Source organism: Podarcis raffonei, chromosome 5 (assembly GCF_027172205.1).
Source record: "Podarcis raffonei isolate rPodRaf1 chromosome 5, rPodRaf1.pri, whole genome shotgun sequence".
In the NCBI taxonomy this organism is placed as follows: Eukaryota; Metazoa; Chordata; class Lepidosauria; order Squamata; family Lacertidae; genus Podarcis; species Podarcis raffonei.
In genome coordinates, this window is record NC_070606.1 from 51,600,018 (window position 1) to 51,624,121 (window position 24,104).

A 24,104-nucleotide genomic window follows, 5' to 3' on the forward strand; every position below is an offset into this window, starting at 1 on the left:
TATGTGTCAGATGTTGTTAATAATGCAGGATTTGATAACTGAAATGATTGTTAAGGGTTTTTGGGGAGCCAGAGTTTGCAAGTGACCAACTTTTAACTCCTGGACACAGCAAATGTAAAAATATATGCCATGTTAGCAATTTCACTCCTCCGATGCTGCATTTGTGATTGGTGTAAATCACATGCCTGTCTGAGAAGAGTGTGGGAAACGGAAGACAGTTATCTCTTCCGCTGTATGTACTTTGTAATGTACTTTCACTTTTATTTGTGCCTGTTGTTCTCTCGGAGCTGGAGAGAACGGACGCCATTATGCTTTTGTCTGTACATAGTGTGTAAATAAATACAGTCATACCTCGGGATAAATACGCTTCAGGTTGAGCGCTTTCAGGTTGCGCTCTGCGGCGAACTGGAAGTAACGGAGTGTGTTACTTCCGGGTTTCGCTGCTCACACATGCGCAGATGCGCAAAATGACGTCACGCGCATGCACGGAAGCAGTGAAACGTGACCCGCTGTCGCATCTTGCGTTCCATTCGGGATGCGAATGGGGCTCCGGAATGGATCCCGTTCACATCCCGAGATACCACTGTAGTAGATTAGCTCTATGATGTCTCACACGTCTTGCTGTGTTATGCCAGAAGTGCAGTGTGCATATACCATCTGGTATATGTGGCTGAGCACACTGGAAGAGAAGAGAGGTGCCTTTTCCAGAGTTGCGCATACCGGGGGACGCTCAGAGTTCCAGGGGCTTGCAGGCACCCCCAGCTTCCTGATGAAGCAATCTTAGGCTCTACGTCAAGTGTAGAGGACTAATTATAGGATACCATTCATTTTATTTCAATACCTCACTTCACCTTGAACCATTCATAAATATCTTGAAACAGACCCCTGTGGCTGACTTGGTGCATGCTCAGGATCTTGTTTCACACACACGTCTAAATAGCTTGGGCCCATGCCACAGGTTTGTAAAGGAGAGGTGAATAGTAACAGCAAAACTGAGTCTGTCTAGTAGTGACTGGTGAGTCTCAGATGTGCCACTTTTCTACTCTCAGAAGTCCCGTAGCTCTGCAGTGCCTCCGTCTTCAAGCCAGGAAGATCACGGAGTTGGTGGCAGGGTTGACTAAAGAGCTGCCTCTCCATCAGGTGTACCTGGGTTTCAGTCTCTAAGTGAATATAGTGGAGCTTACTTCTGAATAAACATGTTGAAGACTGCATCGTAAAGCCCTAACCCCAAAGTTCTCTCACAGACTTCGGGGATATTACCATAGTGCATGATGTGGTCTGGGGACTGCAACTTATGTGGAGGCCATAAGATGCTATTTTGCAGAATCAGGTATCCAATATCTTTTTCATTACTCTAACCATTTCCTTCCTCAAATTTATTTAGCATTAGTTTTTCTTCCAGAAAGCCCAAAGTGGCTTACATTTGGTTTATTCATTCATGATAGGTCACCCTCTCAGGATAGCTTATAGAGAAAAATAAAAAACAAATTAAAATTCAATGGCAATAGAATAAGTAACAATAAAAATGGAATGCAGCATAAAAGGTCAAATAGCAGAGCTTCATAAGTTATACAAATACTTCTGTCCCCAAGGATTCCACAACTGAGACTGAAATCCCACAACTGTTTACCTGGGAATCCGTCAATTGTATTTTTCTGGGACTTACTTCTGAGTAGGCATATATATGCTTGCCCTGTAAATTGTTAGGAGGGATAATTGAAACTCCACGGAACAAAAGTGACATTTTGTAGACATGAAATAAATTTAGATATATAAAAACTGCACATGCATTCCGTGCTGAACATTCTGAACTATGCACTCATTATATGGGATTTATCCATGTTCACCAAGCTAGAAAGTTATAATTTGGCTACTTACTTTAAATCAAGCTTTTAAGCAAACAGAAAAAGTAAATTTCAATTAATAATGATATTCAATTTTACTTGTGTGGAGCACACACCATAAAGACTTGGAACAGAAAGGTCGTGATATTTCAGGCCTTTTGTCATTTAGAAACAGCACAGCACAATTCCCCTCACCTCCAAAGTGGCAGTTTTTATGTGTTTCTGTTCACAGAAAAGAATAGTTAAAAATAGTTTTTAAAAGTTCACAGAAGAAATAATAGTTTAAAAATGGAGATAAACCACAGCTTTCGGAAACCATTTAAGAGGAAAAACCCACATATTAGCGATTTTGTTCTTTAGCTCATCATGATGGTGCTTTCTTCTTTCTTTCTTTCTTTCTTTCTTTCTTTCTTTCTTTCTTTCTTTCTTTCAAAAAGGCTGCCTTCCACAGAACACTTTAGGGGGAAAACCCAGTTATAAATGTAACAGTGAACTGGTAATCCCATAAAGAAAATTGCTTCAAAACTCCTTTCGTTTTTGAATTTGCTAAAACGTCTTTGTAATATATCCCACTTGACTGACTTTGTATTGTTCCCCCTAGGGACATTACTCTGTGTAACTAGATCCAGAGTCAGAGAATTCAGCAGTTGTCCAGGTGAGATAATCATTCACTTCAGCTGCCGAGCGCTTTGACTAAGTCACAGAGGCCGGAGGCCGGCATTCAGCGTTAACCTAAGCTGAGGAAATGCTAGTTAAATCACTGAAATCGAGGTTGAGGGCATCTGGTTTGATTGATAGCAGCACCATTGGTTTTGTGTTTTGTGAGCTAGTAAAATATTGCCTTCCTGCTCCTTTTCCTCCTTTAAACATGTTACTTCATCAAGGTACGGAATAATCACTGCCAAGTTTATGCCCCTCCAACTCAGCCAATTACAATGCAATTATGATTTTCTTAAGTTCGCAAATGGATGTTCTCATGTGTATCACCCATCACACATGGGCTAAACAAACTGCTTAAATAACTTGGCAAAATAGTGAGGTGGCTATTTTTCACATCATTCTGGGCAAACTCCAGTCTCCTGTAGTCAGCCGGTCCTGGTTTCCTGATGAATATAAGTTTGCCAACATGTGTTTGCCCCATTCACCCTTTACATTTTTGGCACACACTTCAGTTAGGTGCAGAATATATGAAAAGTTTCTCATAGGTTTATATTAGAAAGATCATAGTTCACATAGTAATATCTGAATGCAATCTCATTATTACAAGTGGAACCAAACCAGTCCCTATTAAGTTCAGAAAGCAAATGTTCTGCCTTTGCTATCATTGCAGACAGCATCCTTACAAATCTGTTTGGCTCCTCTTGTTGCAGAATATACATATTAACTGATATATAATTACATTTTCACTGATTTGGAACAGAGGATATCTACAGCTGAAAGCTTGTCAGTGGCTTATCGCTGGTTCTCTCTCTGTGCAGAGAATTTTCCTAGCAGATGGGAGAAGCAGGGAAGATGAACAGCAGTGAAAGATTTTCAGAAATAAACAGCAACAGTTCCCTTTCCTCCCTTTGGAAATTAAACCTAGGCGATGCCTGCAGAGAAACAGGGTGACAGTATCCTGGGGTACCATACCCCTTCAAGGCTACAAAGGTATGTGCCACACTGTATTATTTTAAAAGCCTTTTGCAAATTAAGTACCTCAGGGAGAGAGGTTTTGTCTCAGCTTGCTCCTTGCAGTGTTAGTTTCTCCTTGCAGAGAGCAGTAAAAAAATATGACCCACCTGCAATTTGAAGTGGTATAACCCATTCAGCTTGGGCCCTTTCTACCTGCACACATACTCCAGCTGTTCCTTGAAGCTGCTGCAATATCCTTTTCCTGTTGAAAGGGAGCCTTCAAAGGTCTGAACGGGGAGAGGTGGACTACATCTCACTTGGTAAGCACTGTGCTCTAGTGCAAACATGACCAACAACACTAATATGAGTTCTGGCTACTGCTAGCACAGCTAACCAATCTTGGCAACAGCTTCATTATATCTGGCTTCTGGCAAGATTCCATGGTAATTATTACAGAGCAGCTGAAATCTGTGATAGATGACAAGTACTGTTTAGAGTTCTGAAACCACAACATTTCAACTCGGCTTACAGTGCCCTGAACATACGACAAAGCTATATCAAACTCACAAAGAGGCATGGAAAGAACCAGGGCATGCAGTCTTGAGCATTTTTAAAAACTTCAGCCTCTACAGAATATGACTGCAGCAAGCACTCTGATGCTTCAGAAGCCCATCCAAGTCCAATGGTTTGAGGATAGTATCATTAGAACACATTTCTGTTATGCTTCACAAAAGAAATATATCTGAGCATGCAAATACAGGTTCCAATGAAATCTTTTAAATGAGGTAATAAGGTAGAAGAGGTATGCATGATGAAATGGTAGCTACTGCTACTGCCATAAAACACAACATGCTGGCTAATTTCCGCCCTCCTGCAAACACTTTAATGACAAAAAAGCTATAATGAGGTACACATTAAGGCTGATTTAATGGCAGCAAAAAGACTTTACAGTGGAGAGGTATTTTTGCGGTGGGCCTTGTTGGTTTACGCCTCAGCTGCATAAATGAAGAAAGTACTTCACCAACGCTCGTTTTACAAAGAGTCTTTGAATATGTGCTTGCAGCCACTAAAATTTCAGAACATTCCAGTGTGCAGCATTACATATGCCCCAAATGAGTGAGGCATTCTTGGACCGAAAAGCGCAAGTGGGTGGCTGACTTCATGCATGCCTGTTGGGGTAGGAACCAGAGTTATGAAAGAATGGGATAATAAGACTTAGTGAGCTCAAGAATCACTTAAGAGGAATGTGTTTGCCCTCAATAACTCTCAATTGGGAATGGGGAACCAACGGGCCAAAGACCAAATGTGGTCCTCAAGGCCTCTTATCTAGACCATGGGCCTCTGCTGAAACTGTAAGCCCTCCGCAACCACACCCCTTTGCCCTGAGCCACATTCCTTACCAGCTCTGCTTTGCATGTTTCTGCCCAGCTGGAATGTGTCTTTGAACTGGATGGACGATAGATGGGAGTACGTGAATGTATGTAGAAATGAGTCTATTGTACAAATCACATTTGTTGCTTTGCTAACTTTTGCCTCTGCCCCACTCCCCCAGAATTGACGCTCGGCCTGAAAAAGATTGTCCACCCATTAAAAAGATTACCAACATGGTTTAAAACCTGAATTTTCTAGTTATCTATATTATTCCCATAAAAAGGCGAGGCAGAAGTAACATATAAGTAAAATGATGAAGCCCAATGTCCACTTACTAATGAAAGGAGTGATTTTAATTTAATGAAAGGAAATGGGGGGAGGGGGCCGATGCCAATATTAGGAGAAGGGTCAGTTGGGAGGGTGACAGGAAAAAAGCAGAATGTAAATGTAAAATCTGGTCATTATGTATTTAGACACGATATTCAAACTTAAAAATGCACAAACTTCAGCAAACATAAGGCATCACTCTGTTGAAATTATATTAATTTATTTTTAAGAATATCCCTTTTAATCCTTCATGCATGCTTTTTAACAAAAAACGCCTGAATTGTATCTGCTGACACAAGTTACCACCGTGAGCTCTCTAATGTGGCTGTTTCAACCATCCTTCATGGGTCTATTACACCTTGGCAAACATTTTCAGCGAATGAACTACACCAAGTTCAATAGGAAAGGTTTGCTGAACATCTTCTGTTTAATGTAAACAAGACAGGAGGGGAGAAAAATCCAGGAGTATATATTGATAGATAGAGACAGACCTTGTAACACTAGGCAACAGGGCACAGGCATTATTAATCATGGTTATACAGATGTGTTTGTTGAGAGATGCTAATCTTAATTTCTCACACAACTGAGAACAGTGGATGTGTAGCTTCCACATTGTACTATCCTGTTTCTTGTGCCAAGTTAAATAAGGATGTTATTTCACAATTGAAAGCTTTGCTGCATTCAGCAGCTCATGGTGAGCAGCTGCCATGCATTTATAAAGGAATGCCACAATTACTGTGCCCTGTAGAATGCAGTGTTACAATCTTTGCACCGGCAATACCACAAGCAAGTGCTGGGTTTCAGTCCATTAGTATACAAATATACACACGTAAACAGATGATGTACAACCAGGCTGAAGCTGTGCCTTGTATCACAGCTTCAATATTGCACGGATGAATACATTATATCAGAATGCTACAGCTAAAAGATGACACTACTAGGCAGACAACTACAGTTATAACAAAAATAGCTTAAGAGGAAATGGCTATTCCAGTAGACGTCTCATGTTGTTGTTACAAAATTTTCAACATCAGAATCTAAATTAAATAGATACAATAGATGATATAAAGGTGCCTTTATTTACATAAATGTGCATCAGGGTAAAAACTGAAACTGGATCTGTATCCTGGAATCAAACAATTCAAGCTTTCCTCATCCACTCTCATATAGAAACACTGTTTGTTTTATCTGTAATGGGACCAAGAACCCAATAGTTAGCACAAACATCTTTATAACCAGTGGCTGCTCACTACTTCTGGAGAACAGGCTGTATGTTCTCCTGACGGATAATAAATAACCACACATGCATCTCCATGTGTGCACACATGCATGTACATAAACACACTCAGACACATCAGAATAGGGGTAGTTATGACATGCATAGATTCAACCAATTCAAACAAGGGCCCAACTAGCCTTTAAAATAAAAGTGCATGAAAACAAGTTATAAAAACGTTAAACAAGTTCCATTTGGGAAGGAAAATTCAATTGTTTTTACAAAAATAAAAAGGTTGCTGCTATCAATTTATGGGTTCAAGAGAACAATTATGATGCCAAGAGAAAGAGTTAAAGCGTTTCCTAAATTTGTGCCAGGTATTATGACAAAAAGGGAATGGGAAAATGTTGGTGTCTTCAAATGACATCAGCAGGGTTACATCCTGAAAACAAGAGAACTTCCTGAATATGCAGGCTATGTGCAATCAAGCTTGGATCTTGATGTTTCTAACAGCAAACTGAACTTTAATGTTAGATATCCTGCTTGCACTAATAGATGTATCCTGTATCATTTTTATTTGTTTTTATAATTCAATCCAGCATCGTGTGAATAACTTTGGCTATCATGAATAGCTAATTACACAGTTAGCTTAAGTAAACCTTTTCCCTTATACTTTTAAACACCAAAACTTAAGTCTGCCTCCCACTTACTTTGGGATATCATTAGAGAACCATCATCAACTTCTGTGGGACTCCAAAAGGATTTCTCTAAAATGCTACCTGCAATGCAAAAAATGTAAAAAGCTGTTCAGGCCCGCTTCCATGAATGTTTATTTTATAACTTCTTACCCAATATCTATCTCAAAATTTTCTTCTCGAGAAGAAAATTCTGAGCCTTAGCTTACGTGTAGTTTAGTTAGTTGTATTTGTGAGTCAAATTCAGTAACTTTGGTGCAAAAACATTTAAAAAATCAATGTGCTATTATTCAACTAGGGAGGCAAATATCTTGATCACAGAGTACGGATGAATATGCTCTGTCAGGCAGCTCCTTGGCCATATCTCATTTATAATAAAGGCAGCTCAAAATTTTGCTCCACAGTTTTTCCACCATAGAGGCCTGCCAATATAACTAAATTATCCCACTCTCCAACACTTGGCCTTCATACTCAGCAAGTTTCTGTATCATTAGAACTTCTTGTGGTACAAACCAAAGTTTACATCACTGGAGCAAAATTCAACCACATTTACATCAACCCTGACAATATCTGAAGCAGACAGCAATTGTGTTAAAAGGTTATGAGCCTGAAAAAATTACACTGAATACCCAAGAATGAGATTAATGGAACAACTGTTTAGGAACCAAATTATGTGTTGTTAATACCATAGCATTATGTCAATTAACGGCAAATGGGTGAGAAAGGGCACTCCCACCCCATATCTGCCTCTCCTTGTTTTCTACTGAGAACAAAAAGATTATAGAAAAACTATATTAAATCCAGGGTAGACAACATGTTTGTTTGGAGTTTTCAGCCTATGAAGAACTGGCAGAGATGAGTCAGAAGAAAGAAAGAAAGAAAGAAAGAAAGAAAGAAAGAGAGAGACCACTAGCAGAATGAGGTGGTTCAACTGCTCCTTCCTCTTACTCGTCTTCTAGCTCAGATTGTCTGGCAAGGGAATCTATTTTATGACTATGGCAAAATGAAGGGATCTTGTTTTCTCCTTGGCTTATAATGGATCCCTGTTGCAAACAGTAAGATCACAAAACTGAAGCTTAAGCATGCAACAACCTGCAGAGAATTTCAGCCTATATGCATTATGACAATTGGTATCAGACCCAGCTGTCCCTTGGCTTGGACGCTTCAGTCATTCAAATTAGCCAAGTAATAACATATCTGAAAAGCACAAAACAATGATACTGCCAATCATCAAGGCACAGGATACTCTTCAGCCAACTAATCATAAAAAAGAATCTTAAAAGCCCTATAAAGTGACCTGTAATACTAGCATTTTTTTAAACAGGCATTTGGATCAAATAATCCAGAGCTCCAATACAAAATAGAAGGCAAATAAAGTTATGCGGCATAACAAAGGAGAATAAGCAAGGAATCAAGGAAAACCAATACTTGAGTATACTTGTGGTCACCTCTTTTTTTGTGTAACAAAATAATAATAATCAATGATCAACTGGAACAACACAATGAACAGGACTCAACATGAAAGATACACAAAGAAAAATCATTTGTTTAGCTGTGTGCGCATTTACAACTTCTTATTTAAATACTTTACAGTGCTTTAATCACTTCCTGGTTTTCATTTAAATGGATAAAACACACCTCAGCTATGAAACAAATGTATTTTTTAAAAAGCCTAGGAACCCTAAAGTATATAAAAACTCCTACCTCCTAGAAGGTTATTAAAATAAGAAAACCTTTAAACTTAAGTCTTCCATGTGTGCAGCTCTTTGAGCTTGTTGTGATCTGTGATATCCCATTGATTGCGTTGTAGGCTGAACATCCATTTTCCTCTCCCATATGGTCACTACCAATGAATTTAGTATTTCAATTTGAAGGTGTCCCATATGAGTCCTCCAAATGAATGCCAAGGCTTTGCTTTCTGTTCTCCTGCCTGGGAAGTTAGCAGTCTTTTCTGCTTGAATCTCGTAGCCAGGATGCTCGGAGCAGCTTTTTACGGCGTGGACGAGGCATGGTATTTCACAAATGCAATGGCAGCCAGCTCTTTACAAAATTCTTCCAATACAATTACACCTTCTAGTAATGTCATGTGGTCAACACTGCGGAGATAGGATGAGGAATTATTAGAAAGTCACACATGGTGCCTTGGAATAGGCTGGTCATTGGAATAGGCTGGTCTTGGAATAGGCTGGTCATTAATATACTTACATGGGCCCTTCAGGTTCTAAGCCAAGGAGACGCTTCCTGACCAGCAGCAATTTAGGTGTGAAGTCGGGTATGCGCTGGATCCTCACCATGAGATCTGCAACAACCTGCATGTCATACATATGAGAGCGTTGAACAAAATGAAGCAAAGAGCAAATTAGTGCTGGAAGCTATTGGCATTAGCTTCCAGGGCTGCCAGCTCAGTGTTTAGCAGTCTAAATAATATCAGAAACAGAGATGTGGGGCAAAATTTTTTTTCAAAAGGGAACACTTTCCATGTTTTTATTTTTCTGCAGAAGATATTCAATTTCTAAAAATGCAGTGTTTCAAAAAATTAATAAATAACAATAAATGAATGGCAATACATAAGGCAAGCTTGTTTCAAAGCTGTCAGTGCATGTTTTACAGGTTACTTTCCCTAGAGTGTGCGAGAAAGTACTTATATGTTTTATTACTTTGTAAGCAGGTGAGTAATATAAAACCACAAATACACATAATAATCAAGCAAAAACTGCAGCTACAGATACATCTAACTGGTTTGATCTGACCTGCACAGCCAAAGCTAAAATTCTTATTTCACCTGAGACTGTGTTTTCAGCTCTGTTTACAAAACAGAAGTCAAACAAACATGCTAAATAAGATCACCCACTATTTACCTCATCAGAAAACTTCCCAGGAAATTTTAAAACCGAAAATTTCCCAGAAAACCTGTATCACACACTGGTCAGGAACACATAATATGTTACATTTTTTCCCCACATAATCGTATCTGTCGAAGTATAAAGTATGATCTGTGCTTGATGTAATTACCCTGCAACAACTGCTCACTCGTTGCAAGAAAAACTAATGGTTTGTCCTACAAGGTTCATAAAATGTTACTTTTTCTACTTGGAGATTGCAGCTATTCCAAGGAAAATATACCATAAGCAGGTGTAGGCTGCAATTCTATATCCACCTACATGGGACTAAGTCCTACTGAACTCAATGGTACCTACTTCTGAGTAGGGAGGTACAGGATTGCACTTTTTATTTAAATCCCAAGTGGATTTGGCTGGTCCCTAACTGAAAGATGAGGAGCTGCATTACAAAAATAGGTCGGTCATCTGAAAGGTGCCTTAGCATCATTTGTTAATCAGCCACATATACTTTGTGGCACTGTTCAAGTTGAATATTCTTCATTTACTTACCCTGACTATGACTGAAAAAAGAGAGCGGCATCCGGAGGCTAGGTTTACATAGGGATCCAAAAGGTATTCATGGATGTGCGGATGAGGAAACAAGGCGAGCTTGGACAACACAGACGTGACTTGTAAATTGACATCATATGGCTGTGTGAAAAAGCAAAAAATTAAAAAAATGAAAGGTTTTCCATATGTTTACATTCTGTGCAGTATAGTTTAGGGGTTTACAAAATGCAGTATGTGATGGCCAATGTGAGGCACATTGTTAGAAATATCTTGTGCAAGCAATATCAAAGCTTCCTGCACAAACCCCAAAACTCATTACATAACCCTAGGAAAGTCAATTGCTGTGTTCTCTGTTTCTTTTGTTTAGAACAATTATCGATCTCATGTGTTCTCAAACTGCAAACATAAAGGGGAAGGCAGGTGTGCGATGGACTACTGTTTTATAGGCAGGGGCTATTTGTGTGTTGGGCATGCTAATTCAGTATACATGACACCTGCAAACCATACTGGTGATTGCGGTTATTTCAGTTCCTGCAATCTAAATGGCAGATTGGGACCAGCACAGAGAGATCAGTATGTCTTGTGACTGCTCCCCAACCTTATTCCTCCATTTTAAGCCCTACAGCTAAAAGTGGAGAATTTTTTTATCTTGGGAAAAAGGTGTTAAAAAACCTGGAAATAGAAACTGTTTTCCAAATGTACAACCCCTTTCATGAGCTGACCTTCAAGTTCTCTCCTACTTTCTTCTGCTTATTGCTTCTTCATGTTATTTCACAGCCTATTCTCCCTCTGAATACTAGCAAAAAAGCCCACCTCGCCCTCCATAATGTGTCAGAGCAATCTGATGCCAGAAACATGGAAAGAAGAATTCCCCAGACTGGGTGGTAGTGGACTGATTATTTACAGCCTACCGAACCGTATCACCAGCACGGTGAACTGAAACAAAGCAACTGGCAAAAGGCCATCAATATTAGCCATATTGGAACAAATACACAAGAAGAAGTTGATTGTGAGCTGCCCGGCAGCCAAAAAGACATAATTGCTCCCGGAGGGTATGTACTTATAGTTACAATTACAGATTGACTGAGCCAAAACCACCAAGAATATGAAGCACCATCCTCTGGGTACAGCCTTACTGAGGGTAAAAGCAGCACTAGGCCTTGGCTGCTAGAGCAGCAAGTAGTATTTAGGGCCATCACCCAAGTAAATAGGTTTTTATTAATTAATCATAGGAGTTTGGATTCATGAATCAATTAAATGTATAAACATTTCAAAGAAAAAGGCATTGGCAGCATTCACACATCAAGGTGAAACACAATTTAATGGTTTGCCGTGAGTGCACAAAAAGCTCCTGTTTTGCTCCTGCCCTCTGGCCTGAGGGAGCAACAAGCCATGCTCTCTTGGCTTAGTGTCATGCACAAACCAGGAAACATAGCTTGTTTTGCTTTAGACCATCCATAATGTCAAGCCAAGCATTGCTCTTTGCTGACCAATCATGGTTTATTGGGAGTGAAATGAACCACAATTCCCTATTTGGATGCAATGCTAAGATGGGGATTGTGGTTTGTTACTGCCACCAGGTAGACAGAGGGAGTGACGCAGGAGTGATCTCCACGCTGCTCATGGTAAACAATTAACGATGGGTTATTTCTATTTATTTACGTAATTTTAAAATCACTTTATATCCAGAAATTTCTAAGCAATACACAAAAAGTCATTCAGACAACAACAGTATAAAATACGTATAACTCAGAAGTTGCCCCAAAGTATGATATGCCATTACATGTGACCTGGACCACGATTTCTTTGTCCAGCAATTATGCATGCATGTTACGGCAAGGGCAGTCCAAGAAGAGGCATTCCCTCCTGCTGCATGAGATGAAGAGGAAGAATACTTCTGCTTAAGATGATACTTTGAAGAGTGAAATTACATACAATATGGGAGATCCAGTTCATAGATCTCCTGTGATGTTTTTTTAAACAAATTAAAGCCACTGCTGCTCTGTGTTTTTAAAAATCCTTCCCCCCACCTGCTGTATTCCAATTTAAATCCTCTTCCCCATGGCAGGAAACAAAGACATACTCCAAAAACGTGTGTGTAAGATATTATGGCACAAAGTATTAAACAAATTCATCTCATCCCCACTCCTCTGAATATACTGTTCACAAGTCTACTCCATCACATCTAGTAAGGTTCCAACTGCATTTATATTCTCATTTCCTTTCATTCAGCAAAGTGAAATAGATATTTGCAGGTGGGCAAGCCATCCAGTGGCAGCCCATGGTACTGCAATATAGCTGTTATGCCAAGCATTTTTCTGTTGTAATGTTTTTTTATCGCTTTCTATAAATTGGATGGAATAATTTATGGTCTGCCCAAATGGAAGATTTTTAAGGGAAAGGAAAAAAACCAGACAACTCCAACAGGATCCAGACACTCTAGAATTAACTACTCTATTACTCTCACAGTAATCAAAACATTGGTATGAGAAAAGTTGTCCAGTGATTTCAGTGGGTCTACTTTAAATATTACTTACCGTATTTTTCGCTCTATAACACGCACCAGACCATAACACGCACGTAGTTTTTAGAGGAGGAAAACAAGAAAAAAATATTCGAAACGAAATAGTGGATATATGATTTTTGTGGTTCATGCTGTGGCCACAGACATGTGATCTGACAGTGAGTTTGGAGTAGCCCAATGCAAAAATCCTGAGGATCCATGTGGATCCATGCTTTGTAACCACGGAGGAGGAAAGGAAGGGGAACCATGGATCCTTTGCTCACGACTGCAGCAGATCCCCCCGCCACCCGCAGGCATTCGCTCCATAACACGCACAGACATTTCCCCTTACTTTCTAGGAGGAAAAAAGTGAGTGTTATGGTGCAAAAAATACGGTATTTGGATCTCACCCCAAGGGCTGGAAGTGGCTTTTAGCCAACTTAATGGCAATATCTTTTAATGGCACAATTGTGTAATTTGGGGGCTTCATTTGCAGAATTGCAGTGGTGGATGTATAAGGGAACAGAAGCAGAAGAAACTTATTTTGTACAAACCAAGTCGCCTGTGCCATATAAACATGCCACGTAGCATTAAGAAAGCCTGCAGAAAAATCAGGATTCTGTGCCAGATAAATTATATTCAATTGTATCGAGGTCCGTTATGTGGCATAATTGTTAAGCTAACTAATGGCGTCAAGTTTTGCCATTTTTAATTTGAGTTGACTAGATCAACGGTCTTCTATTCCTGGCTTACATTAGGATTTTCAAGCAATTTATCCCTACAGGAGGGAAAATCATTTCAGCTCAACATTTTTTTAGTAGGTGAGGGGTTTAGCAATTTCCCCATCCTACTGCATATTTTAATTCTCTGTGCATCAGCTATTGCCCTTGACACAGGAGAGAGAACAGCAGCATGCTTGACTGATCCAGAAATTTTGTCATTCTGACAGGTACTATATCAAATTGACACCATACCACAATAACCCATAGCCTTTTTTCTTTGCAATACTACTAGATACTTGTTCCCCTGACAATCTTTAGGTAAGGACTTTTCCCCTTCTTTTCCTTTTTACTATTAGGGCCTCATCACCTAGATCAGATTTTCATATGTATGAAGATTAGTTTTCATAAAGCTGTTGAGACTCAGAATTTAAGCCTCAAATCCAATATTCATTTTTAATGAGGCATGTGTAGAATGGGTGTTTAATGGAAGCTACTTCAATGTTACATTTTCCTGGTGAAGATATGAAAGAATCAGACAGAAGCTGGCTTCAGGTTGAAATCTTTATGCCACAAGAGTGGTCTGGTGGAAGTCAGACCACGTGTCCTAGAGCAGACCCATTTCTTTAAGCACAGGACAACACAGGTACCCAAGAAACTGCCTTATGCCTGGTCAAACTATATGTCCCTCTAGTCCAGCGTTTACTCTGATTCAGAGCAGCAATCTTGCATTTCAAGCAGAGGTCTTCCCTGTCAACTACTTTTTTTACTAAAGAAGCCAGACTGAGCTTGCAATCTTCTGTAGGCAACACATAGGCTCCACCTGTGTGCTCCCTGACAGTTTCTTAGACTTTGTTTTTGCTGGAAATGGTTTAGCTCTAGGAAGTGTTCCCACAACAGAGGCTGCATAGAAAGCACATGATCCAACACAAAGTTTATGGGACTGCTGCAAATGTGTAGAGCAGTAGCTGAAGTATGTGACTTCAGAAACAAAAGGTGTGTTCGAGCAGAGGGTGGTGGTCACCCTGCCTCCACCCCCACCCCGATCCCACCCCTGCCAGCCATGTTCCATGCCAGCCATGTTCCAGTACTGGAGGAACAGTAGCTAGAAGGGAATACATGATCAGGTATGTTAAGAATGTATCTATTTTCTCATAATCATGTATACCTAAAAGCCACTGCACATTGCTGTTTGTAAAAACATACATGAAACGTACTCATGACACATGCAAAGCCACCTTCTTTACTGCTCATGGGCCTCTTGCTTATATTACTAAGAGTTTCTTCTGTGGCCAGTTTATAATCAGCAACAAAAAAATGTAACACCAGAAGGGGCTTTAGAAGTCAGACGGCAAAGGCATAAACATTTGCTCATTTTATTGTGATAAACAATGTTCAGAGGAGCACATCATATTCATTTGGTTATTTTTTTTTAGAAAGTGTTTTTAATTCTTTATTTTACTATTTAGAGTACCCTTTAGAGTCTATGATGAAAAGACAGAAGAGGTAGGCAGCTCGCTTCCTTCCCCAGGGTAGCCAACTTGGTGCTGCCCAGATGTTTTGGCTTATAACTCCCATCATCTCTGGCCAGCATGGCCCATTGTATGAGCATTTGGAAGGCACCATGTTGGCTACCTCTGCAATAGGCTAACAGCCACCCAGAATGTTGCACACTTGCACCTACTCTTTACCTTCATACTGCCAGATTTCCATGATAAGGACATCTCTGTGAAAACCATCCAGGTCAGAAACAAAAGGATCTAGAGCTGCAGACTTACCTGATCGAGAATTCTGCCCATTCTATCAAACAGAACTTTTAGGAAAAATCCTTCGAAGAATGGAGCTTCTAAATTGCACTTTTCCAAGGGCGTGGGAGAGCCCGGCCATTCCCATCGTAAGCATATGGCGCAATAATCTCGGAACTAGAGAAAGCAGAAAACAAATTGCTGACTCCTTTGTGAACTAAAGAAGAGGTCCAATTTTAATGGATATTTATTACAATGTACACTGGCAAAGTTGCATGCTTTTAAATGCTTTGCCCTTCACAGAGATTTGTAGTATCCCATCTCAAGTAGTATCCCATCTCAAGTAGCATTTTATTCAGAAACATTTTTCATGTAGAAATACTATGCTTCATTATAGAATTGTAGAGTTCAGAGTGCTAAAGTCCAACCCCCTGCAATGCAGAAATTTCAACTAAAACATCCATGGCAGATGGCCACCCAACCTCTGCTTCCACCACCTTCCAAGGGAGTCCATTCCACTGTCAAACTGCTTCCTGTCAAAGTTCTTCCTGATACATGTATTTAGTCAGAATCTATTTTCTTGTAACCACTGGTTCAGCTTGCTACATCTTCCATGTGACAGCCATTTAGATGGCCAGGGCAGGTGTGAAAATACTGGGACCACTGGCATTTGAGTCAATTCTGATGGTACTCAGTTTCTTCTTTCGTTCAAATAGACACTACCAAAGAAGCAACATATACTTTTGTCCACTCAAGTTTAGCATACTAAAGGCTCATGGCTCGTCCATCTTCCCTTATCTGCCTTATATTTTTCCATCAGGTATTTGGAAAGACAAAAAAGTCAAACTCATAATAAAAATGAAATACTTTATGTTTGACTGGGCACATATTACACTTGTTTCTGGGAGTATAACCTTCTGAATATTATGTGACTGCGTGTCTTTTTCAGCTCCCTTAACCATCCCATTACATTTACTCAGAGCACTTGCATGTTATTTACAAGGTTACAATTAAGCTCTGTTTGTCTTCAGACCAAGGAGACCTATACCTTTTGAAAGCGGAATGTGTTTGAGGTTTCTAAATAGCAACAGTAAAGTTCCTGTTTCTCAGCACTATAATCCACTTCAAAACTGCATGCCTGAGGCTGCACATTACTTGCACTAAGCTTTTATCTCTAAAATCACGGCTGTGTTAACTCGTATAGCTATTCCACAGCAACTTGCCTCTGTCAAAGACCTTGCTACAACAGACTACAGATAAATATAAAGGCAATTTAGAGAAAAAGGTGTCCAATTTGTATGATTATCTTAACTGAAATAAAAATATTACTGCACCATGTACATCCCATTTGTACCACTGTAATAACTATGCAATACACAGTTATTTCCTGTGAATTATCCCACACACATTCCCCCTTTTAGCAGACATGGCTGAATGCACTGTCAGAAAGATTACAATCCTTCAAAATATCTCTATGTTTTTAGACAGTAGCAATATAAAAACGCAATGCCCTCCAAAATAATACACCACAACACATCACTTGGAAAGCAAAGTTAGGACTCTCATACATGGAACACAATATAGGGTTGATTACTATTATTTATAAAAAAGACATTTCTGTTCTGCCACTTGTTTCCGCATCCCAGTCCCCGCAAAACAGGTTGGTGTTATTATATAGTTCACAGTGCTGCATAGGTAAAGAAAGATCAACATAACCAACAGCGGGTGGCGCTGTGGGTTAAACCACAGAGCCTAGGGCAGGGGTCAGCAAACTTTTTCAGCAGGGAGCCGGTCCACTGTCCCTCAGACCATGTGGGGGGCCAGACTATATTTTTTTTGGGGGGGGGAATGGATTCCTATGCCCCACAAATAACCCAGATGCATTTTAAATAAAAGCACACATTCTACTCATATAAAAACATGCTGATTCCTGTACCATCCACGGGCTGGATTTAGAAGGCAATTGGGCCGGCTCTGGCTCCTGGGCCTTAGTTTGCTTACCCATGGCCTAGGGCTTGCCGATCAAAAGGTCGGCGGTTCAAATCCCCGCGACGGGGTGAGCTCCCGTTGCTCGGTCCCTGCTCCTGCCAACCTATCAGTTTGAAAGCACATCAAAGTGCAAGTAGATAAATAGGTACCGCTCCAGTGGGAAGGTAAATGGCGTTTCCGTGTGCTGCTCTGGTTCGCCAGAAGCGGCTTAGTCATGCTGGCCACATGACCCGGAAGCTGTACCCTGGCTCCCTCGGCCAATAAAGCGAGATGAGTTCCGCAACCCGAGTCGTCCGCGACTGGACCTAACGGTCAGGGGTCCCTTTACCTTTTACCTTTACTGGAGAATGATATATGGCCAATACTTGGTTTCCCATTTTAAATTTCAATGAACTTTCAGCAGACCAAAGGACTGTTGAAATGAGCCTGAATGTTTTAGAATATGATGGAGTGAAAGCATGATGAGAGACAGGATGTTCTGTTGCTAAGCACCTGAACACAACAGAGAAGCTGAGCTACATTTGTGTTCTCTTATACAGAGGCACTTCAGTGAGAGTATTATATTTCAGCAGATGGGTGATAACGTGTTATTATTATCTGTCTATCTGCAAAATGGCGTTGCCTCATCTGCAACTGCATCAGCCACCAAACAGCATTTCCCTTCTGTCACTTACTTGTCTATGGGCATCTCTGAGGTAGGTATCATACCCTGTGCCCTCCACATGGTAGGAAGATTTGGCTTCATCCGGTACAAGACAGAGAAAACTGAAAACAAAAACAAGTAAAGCAGGAAACAAAAAGCAAGTCAATATAAATTTGTTCCTTCATCATGGCAGCAATAGATATGTCAAACATTGTTAAGCCCTCGCTTGACATAAGCGGCTATGTGGACTTCTGTACAATGAAGACAGATGAAAAAATCAGTGGAGGCATTTTTGTCAATCTGGCTACTGAAATTTTTCACAGCAAGAGAACCCTGCCTTGTTAATGACTCAAGCATATTTCAGATAGCACAGTAGCAGGACACAGTATGGCAGGGGTCAACAAACTTCTTCAGGAGGGGGCTGGTCCACTGTCCCTCAGACCTTGTGGGGGACCGGACCCACCCTCTCCTGAAAGCAACCCCCCCAAAAGGACCCACCCTGCCACCACTCACGCTGCAGCTGCCGCCAGCACCTCATCTTTGGCAGCATTGTCGTCCTCTGCTTTGGCCAGGGGTCCACGGGGCGCAGAGCCCATGCCACTGGCCTGGGTGGCAGAGGCAGCCTTCCCACTGCTGCCGCTTCCTCCCACTCAGCTCTTTGCAATACGCAGCCGCCTCAGTGGGAAGGAAGGGGCATCGCCCAGAGGTGTCCGTGGCTTCGGATTGGCTGCAGGAGCTTCCTGTGGCCAATCCGAAGCCACTCCAGCATCACCCCCACCCAGAGGCGTCTGCAGCTTCGGATTGGCTGCAGGAGCTTCCTGCAGCCAATCCAAAGCCGCGCCAGCATCGCAGAAGTCAGTCCCCATGTGGTGAGGCCTCCGCGCCATGCTGGTTTAGCACGGGGACTGACTGAGCGGGTGGCAGGATCTGCAAGGTTTGCAGGCCGGATTAACGAGCCCAGTGGGCCACATCCAGCCCACAGATCTTAGTTTGCCAACCCCTGCAGTATGGGGTAAAAACAATTCTCATTTTATCATAACTTTAGAAACAATGAGTAAAATATAGAGTGCTTATTGCATTTCTTGCTATTCCATCTAACAAGTGGAGTGCTACACTAAATATAGCTTATTTTCATTTTGTTTTCAGCCACGCTCATCGTTTCTGTTCTTCAATCAAACAGGGAAAAGTTACAAGATACTAGTCCCCTTCATGTATTACTCGTGTGAAAGAGTGTGTAGAAAGGGTGGCAATGGCAGTCTAGTAGCCCCACCTCCAACAATGTGCAGCTCTTTCTGACCCTGCAACCCGCTTTGAGACCTTATGGAGAAGGGTGGATAAGAAATCCAAAAAATGATAATAAATATAAAGTCATTTTGGGGAAACATTTTAGGGCCCCAAAGTGCATATCTAAAATAACAAATAAACAACAACAAAAAATTGTGCACCATTAATGACTGTAAATCATTCTTTAGCATTTCATCCACTCAACAATAGCTAATAGCCTAATTTTAACCCTTCTACTAAGTCACTGTAAAAAAAAAAAGTATTGCGTGATTTAAAATTCTTAACGTTTTTGCCTATTTTCACCTTTGTTTGAAAATTTCACTGTTTACTCTGGTTTACACAAGTTAATTACTAAGATATGTAGAAATCCTGCCTTAATATCTAATTTAGGTCTCCTATCTGAAAATTCTGCATAACATAATTAATAGTTGTTCCAATATTTGCGAAGTCTAATGAATACTGTGCCTGAGTAAACAGAGCAGGAATTTACCTGCCTGGAGAAGAGCAGGTCTTGATCGGGGATGGTGGGTGGGGCGGGGAGAGAAGCAGCAACTCTCTTAGTCTAACTTGCTTTTAGCTTTGCACATAACACAATAGTGTGATCTTTTTTGCAACAAAACCTATGTATATACACAACTCAAAAGAACCTTGAGATGATTTTCCTCACTGGACACTGTAGGAAAGGAACATCACCTAATGACATTTCTCTTCTCTTGAGTGTTTCTCTCCGAGCTCTTTAGTTTATATAGTTTCACATGCACTACTGAGATATTTTCTTTGCCACCCATCTCATACATAGTTTTATAAAATTTCATGATGCAGTCGATGACAACTCAACAGTTATTTCTTCATTAAGCTAAGATACTGAGACTGAAGAACTATTTTTGAATGTATGAAATAAGGTTAGGAGCACAAGGTCAAATATTTCAGGTGGAACAGAATCATAACTTTCCATTTAGCCTGTTCATTTGCACTTGCTCTACCTTCACAAACTTCCTCACTTACTCACCCCCCATTCTCTCTCTCCCTCTTTCACAATAGCGGCAGTGTCTCTGCCATACAAGACGTTGGTCTCAATCTTCATCAGAGAAGGATGGTGATCACTAATCTGCTCACCTTTTTACATTCCTGTTTGAACTCCTGGGAAACTAAAATGCTATATATCAACTAGCATAGTACAGTACAATCTCATCTTGCACACATTTAACTTTGGCGATTTCAAGCCAACCAGTTGAATTAAAACCCTGGAAGGCAGAGAGCTTAAAAGTTCTATTTGCTTCATGGTTTTCTGGGCATGGAGAGTGCTTTTAAGCTCTCCACCTTGCTTACTGGGCTCTGGGATTCTCTTGTGAAACTTGGACAGCCCCACAAGATCTCACAAGAGCATCCTAGAGCACAGTAAACAAGTCAGAGAGTCGGCTCGGTGTTCTGCTCCAGAAAGCTAAAGATGCTCACGTGGGGATGGCTCCAAGGGGGTAGTTCAAATATATGCATTTTTGCACATACATGCTATCCCTGAAATATAAGTCCCATGCCAGATGGGATCAAAGTGTATAGTGAGGTCATTCCATCAACCTTACAACTCGGCTTGCTAAATGGGTGGTGTCACAGCATAACCAGTACAAAGATGAATTAATAGTAAAATTATACTGTAGTTATTACAAAAGAATTATTAGGTTCAGCTTACCTATTTACAATTTTATGAACTTCCGTCTTCCCATCATTTTTTGGATGATCTGGGCTGGCAGGTGGAGAAGCAGTGAGCCACTCTTGGTTTGACAACATGGTATCAGGAGAAATATCCGTAAATAACGGATCTTCTTCTAGATCTCTGTGAATTTGCAGCAAAAAAGGGGAGAGAAACATTTTTTGTTTTACTCTCTAAAAGCACTGAAATTTAGTCACTTTCTGAATCTATGTCTAGGATCCAAAGAGCTGTTTTAGGCTTGCATGCATCAAATAGGATTTTTGCCTTGTTTCCCTTTCAACTGCAAGACCCCTCCCCTCAATCTAATGTCAAATCACAAACTGTCTTTAAAGCATGTCTCAAAAAATAACTAGCAATATGGCTTAAGGACTGCTATTTAGAAACTGAAACCCAAAGCCCCATGGGCATGCAGAACTAGTTTCACACTTCCTTGGATCGTGCCTTTTTTAAATATTTTAAACAACTTTTATTTACTGAAATAATGGCGTGACATGGAACTAGAGAACATTAACATGAACTAGTGTTCACTGAGAGTGCATAGATAAATGAAACAAGGAAACATATATTCTAATTTTATGAAAGGGGCTTATGAATTTTTGTTGTATTGTTAAATAATATTGCAGCAGCCAAGGCAACATTCAAGTTCTGGGTGTTCTAAAGCCACACAAGTGAATCAACAAATGCTTTGAATCTTACCCAAATTTCAAAGACAAATGGGCTTACATATCCTTAAGCAAGACATCAAGCTGATCAGTCAAAAAGGGAGGATAGCCTAATTTGTGTTTAAGTCTTGTCTAAAGCTCTGGAGAGCCACTGTCATTTTCAGTGTAAATAATAGAGAGCTACATGGACTTGATACAAAGCAGCTCCTTACACTCTTGTGTTGAACACATGCAAAAATGAAGGAATTACTCCATAGACCCCTTAAGCCAACTACCACAAGAGTTAAACTCCACTTGTTTACTCAGAAGCAGGTCCCACTGTATTCAATAGGGCTTGCACTCTAGAAAGTGTATTTAGGATTGCAACTTGAGATGCATGGATGGGTGAGAAGTGAAACAGCAGCAGACTGTTAACATGCTGGGTTATGTAACAGTTCTATACACAGTATAAAGCCTAACACCGTAACTTTATTTCTAGATTCAACATTATGTCAGTATACTAAAATACACACACCCTCCGGCCTAAAATGTAATCTTTGCTTTGATAACAACAGCTGAAAGACATTTCAGCTACTGCAGAACTCTCCAATGACACAGAGGAAGAAAAGTGGGGCACAGAAAAGAACATACACAGCTCCTGCTATTTGGCCATTCTCCACCACATCTTTATCTTCTTGACAGGGTGGTTTATATTCCGTATAGTTCCTCTCCTCTAAATTTCTAAGAACCAAGTTATAAAGAATGTGCTCATCAGGTTTTTGCAAAAGGTGCTCAAACATTCTGAGTGTCATTATGCTGATCTGCAATATATAAAAAAGACATAAAAACAGGTTCCCACAAAGCAGAGATTCTGAGCATGTTATTATAGTGTTGCACCTATTAAAAAGTATTCCATTTCTTTAATGAATAATAAATGTTTTCCCACACACATACTTTCTCAGTGCTATAAACTGCTGGTAACCAACAGAGTAACAGACAAAAGAATCAACCCAAACTATGTGTATGGCCCTTACCTATTGCAATCAACGCTTGGAAAAGAGGCTCTGGTTTGTCAGAGAGCTATTATTTACGGTTTGGGGCAGACAGAGGTTTCACATGAGGAGAAGTACTTTTTATTATTCAAATAGATGTGCTAATGAAATACTCTGAGGCCCTACACCCATGAAGTGTGCAAAGCACACAGTTTAAATAAAGCCCCTGCCCCCATAACATATTATTGCTATAGTACTTGACAATACATTCCTCCTCACAGCAACTGCATAAGATAATGAGAGACTGATTTGCTGTAAGGACTTATGGTTTTGGAGTCTATCCAACTTTGTAATGTCCTCACTCTAGTTATGGAGACCAGGACCAAAGCATCTCCACACTGTGGAAACAGAAAGGAAGTGCTAGTTACATCAAACCCGTAACTATCCTTTCCTTGCCTGCCTCTAATCTTTCAACCAGTACAGGCCTCAGGTTGGTCTGCCTGCTCCTAGATGCAGCCTTCTGGAATTGCTGGCAGGCCGTTCTTCCCCTTCCCAGTCAACTCATTTTTTAAGTCTCAACCTTGGCAGATGAGACAGGGACCATAACAAACTGTAGTGGCTCACCCAACTAAGTACTAGAATGGGAGAAGTACCTGGCCTCACAGTGTCCTGAGCCATTCCCACCCCCAGTGCATTAGCCTCAAGAGCACATGTTGTCACCTGGACTCAGGTAAGTAGCAACTCCCTCCCCACATTACAAAGCTCCCCTTTCTTCCCAAGAGTTCATGGTTGAAGTAGACTCTGAACTCAGGACTTTCAGATATTTCAGCACTATTTCAGATTTTTCAGCACTATTTAGTGCATCTCAAAATGCATTTTCCAGTTCATTGGGAATGGAAGAACCTAGAGGAAGCAGCAGTGGAAGATGGACCCTGAAGTAGCACCCAGTAGGTTTCAACACATTTTGTTCATTGATATCAGATCTCTGAAGATGAGCTACTCAAACAGCTTCAAACCCCCCCCCAAACCACTGTCTAACACTTGAAAGATCCACTCATTAGTAAGTTGTTTACAAATGCAATGACATTGGTCATAGCATGTTGGCAGTCACCCCTGTACTTATGCGGTATTATAATATCTTACCTCATCTGAAATGTGATCACAGTGTTCAATTAAGCGATGTCGCAATGGGTGCCTGTTGATGTCTGTCAGTTTTTCTGGCTCCCTTCGCTCCCCAAGGATAAAGCAGACCATTTCATGTACTAAAGCATCTGAAGTGACTTGGCGAACCATACGATGCAACAGGGCCGTTGACGTGAGAATCCCCATCTCTGAACTGAGCACAAGAAGGATTTTTAAAGGAAGTGACATAGGTTCCTCCTTTATGTACATATAAAAAATAGGGGAGACCTCTCTCTCTTTCC

At 40.6% G+C, this 24,104-nt stretch overlaps 2 protein-coding genes across 4 annotated transcripts in view; both read right to left on the reverse strand.

Annotated features, from left to right (window-relative positions):
* Nucleotides 1–4,262, reverse strand: part of TRUB1 (TruB pseudouridine synthase family member 1) — a 38,603-nt gene extending 34,341 nt beyond the window's left edge. Inside the window, exon 1 of the mRNA XM_053389102.1 lies at nucleotides 3,626–4,262. The gene's annotated coding sequence lies outside the window, so the exon portion shown is untranslated. The remainder of the gene's footprint in view (nucleotides 1–3,625) is intronic.
* Nucleotides 4,263–5,355: 1,093 nt separating this feature from the next.
* FHIP2A (FHF complex subunit HOOK interacting protein 2A) overlaps nucleotides 5,356–24,104 on the reverse strand; it is a 33,037-nt gene continuing 14,288 nt past the window's right edge. For 2 of the 3 annotated variants that reach the window (XM_053389097.1, XM_053389098.1), the window contains 8 exons: nucleotides 23,824–24,016; nucleotides 22,340–22,509; nucleotides 21,027–21,170; nucleotides 18,087–18,177; nucleotides 15,457–15,600; nucleotides 10,457–10,597; nucleotides 9,273–9,376; nucleotides 5,356–9,163 (listed from right to left, as the gene is read on the reverse strand). In XM_053389097.1, coding sequence (XP_053245072.1) covers nucleotides 9,058–9,163; nucleotides 9,273–9,376; nucleotides 10,457–10,597; nucleotides 15,457–15,600; nucleotides 18,087–18,177; nucleotides 21,027–21,170; nucleotides 22,340–22,509; nucleotides 23,824–24,016 — 1,093 coding nt within the window. In that variant the 3' untranslated portion in view covers nucleotides 5,356–9,057. Of the gene's footprint in view, nucleotides 9,205–9,235; nucleotides 9,377–10,456; nucleotides 10,598–15,456; nucleotides 15,601–18,086; nucleotides 18,178–21,026; nucleotides 21,171–22,339; nucleotides 22,510–23,823; nucleotides 24,017–24,104 lie in introns of all 3 variants that reach the window. The other variant, XM_053389099.1, reaches the window with a different exon arrangement.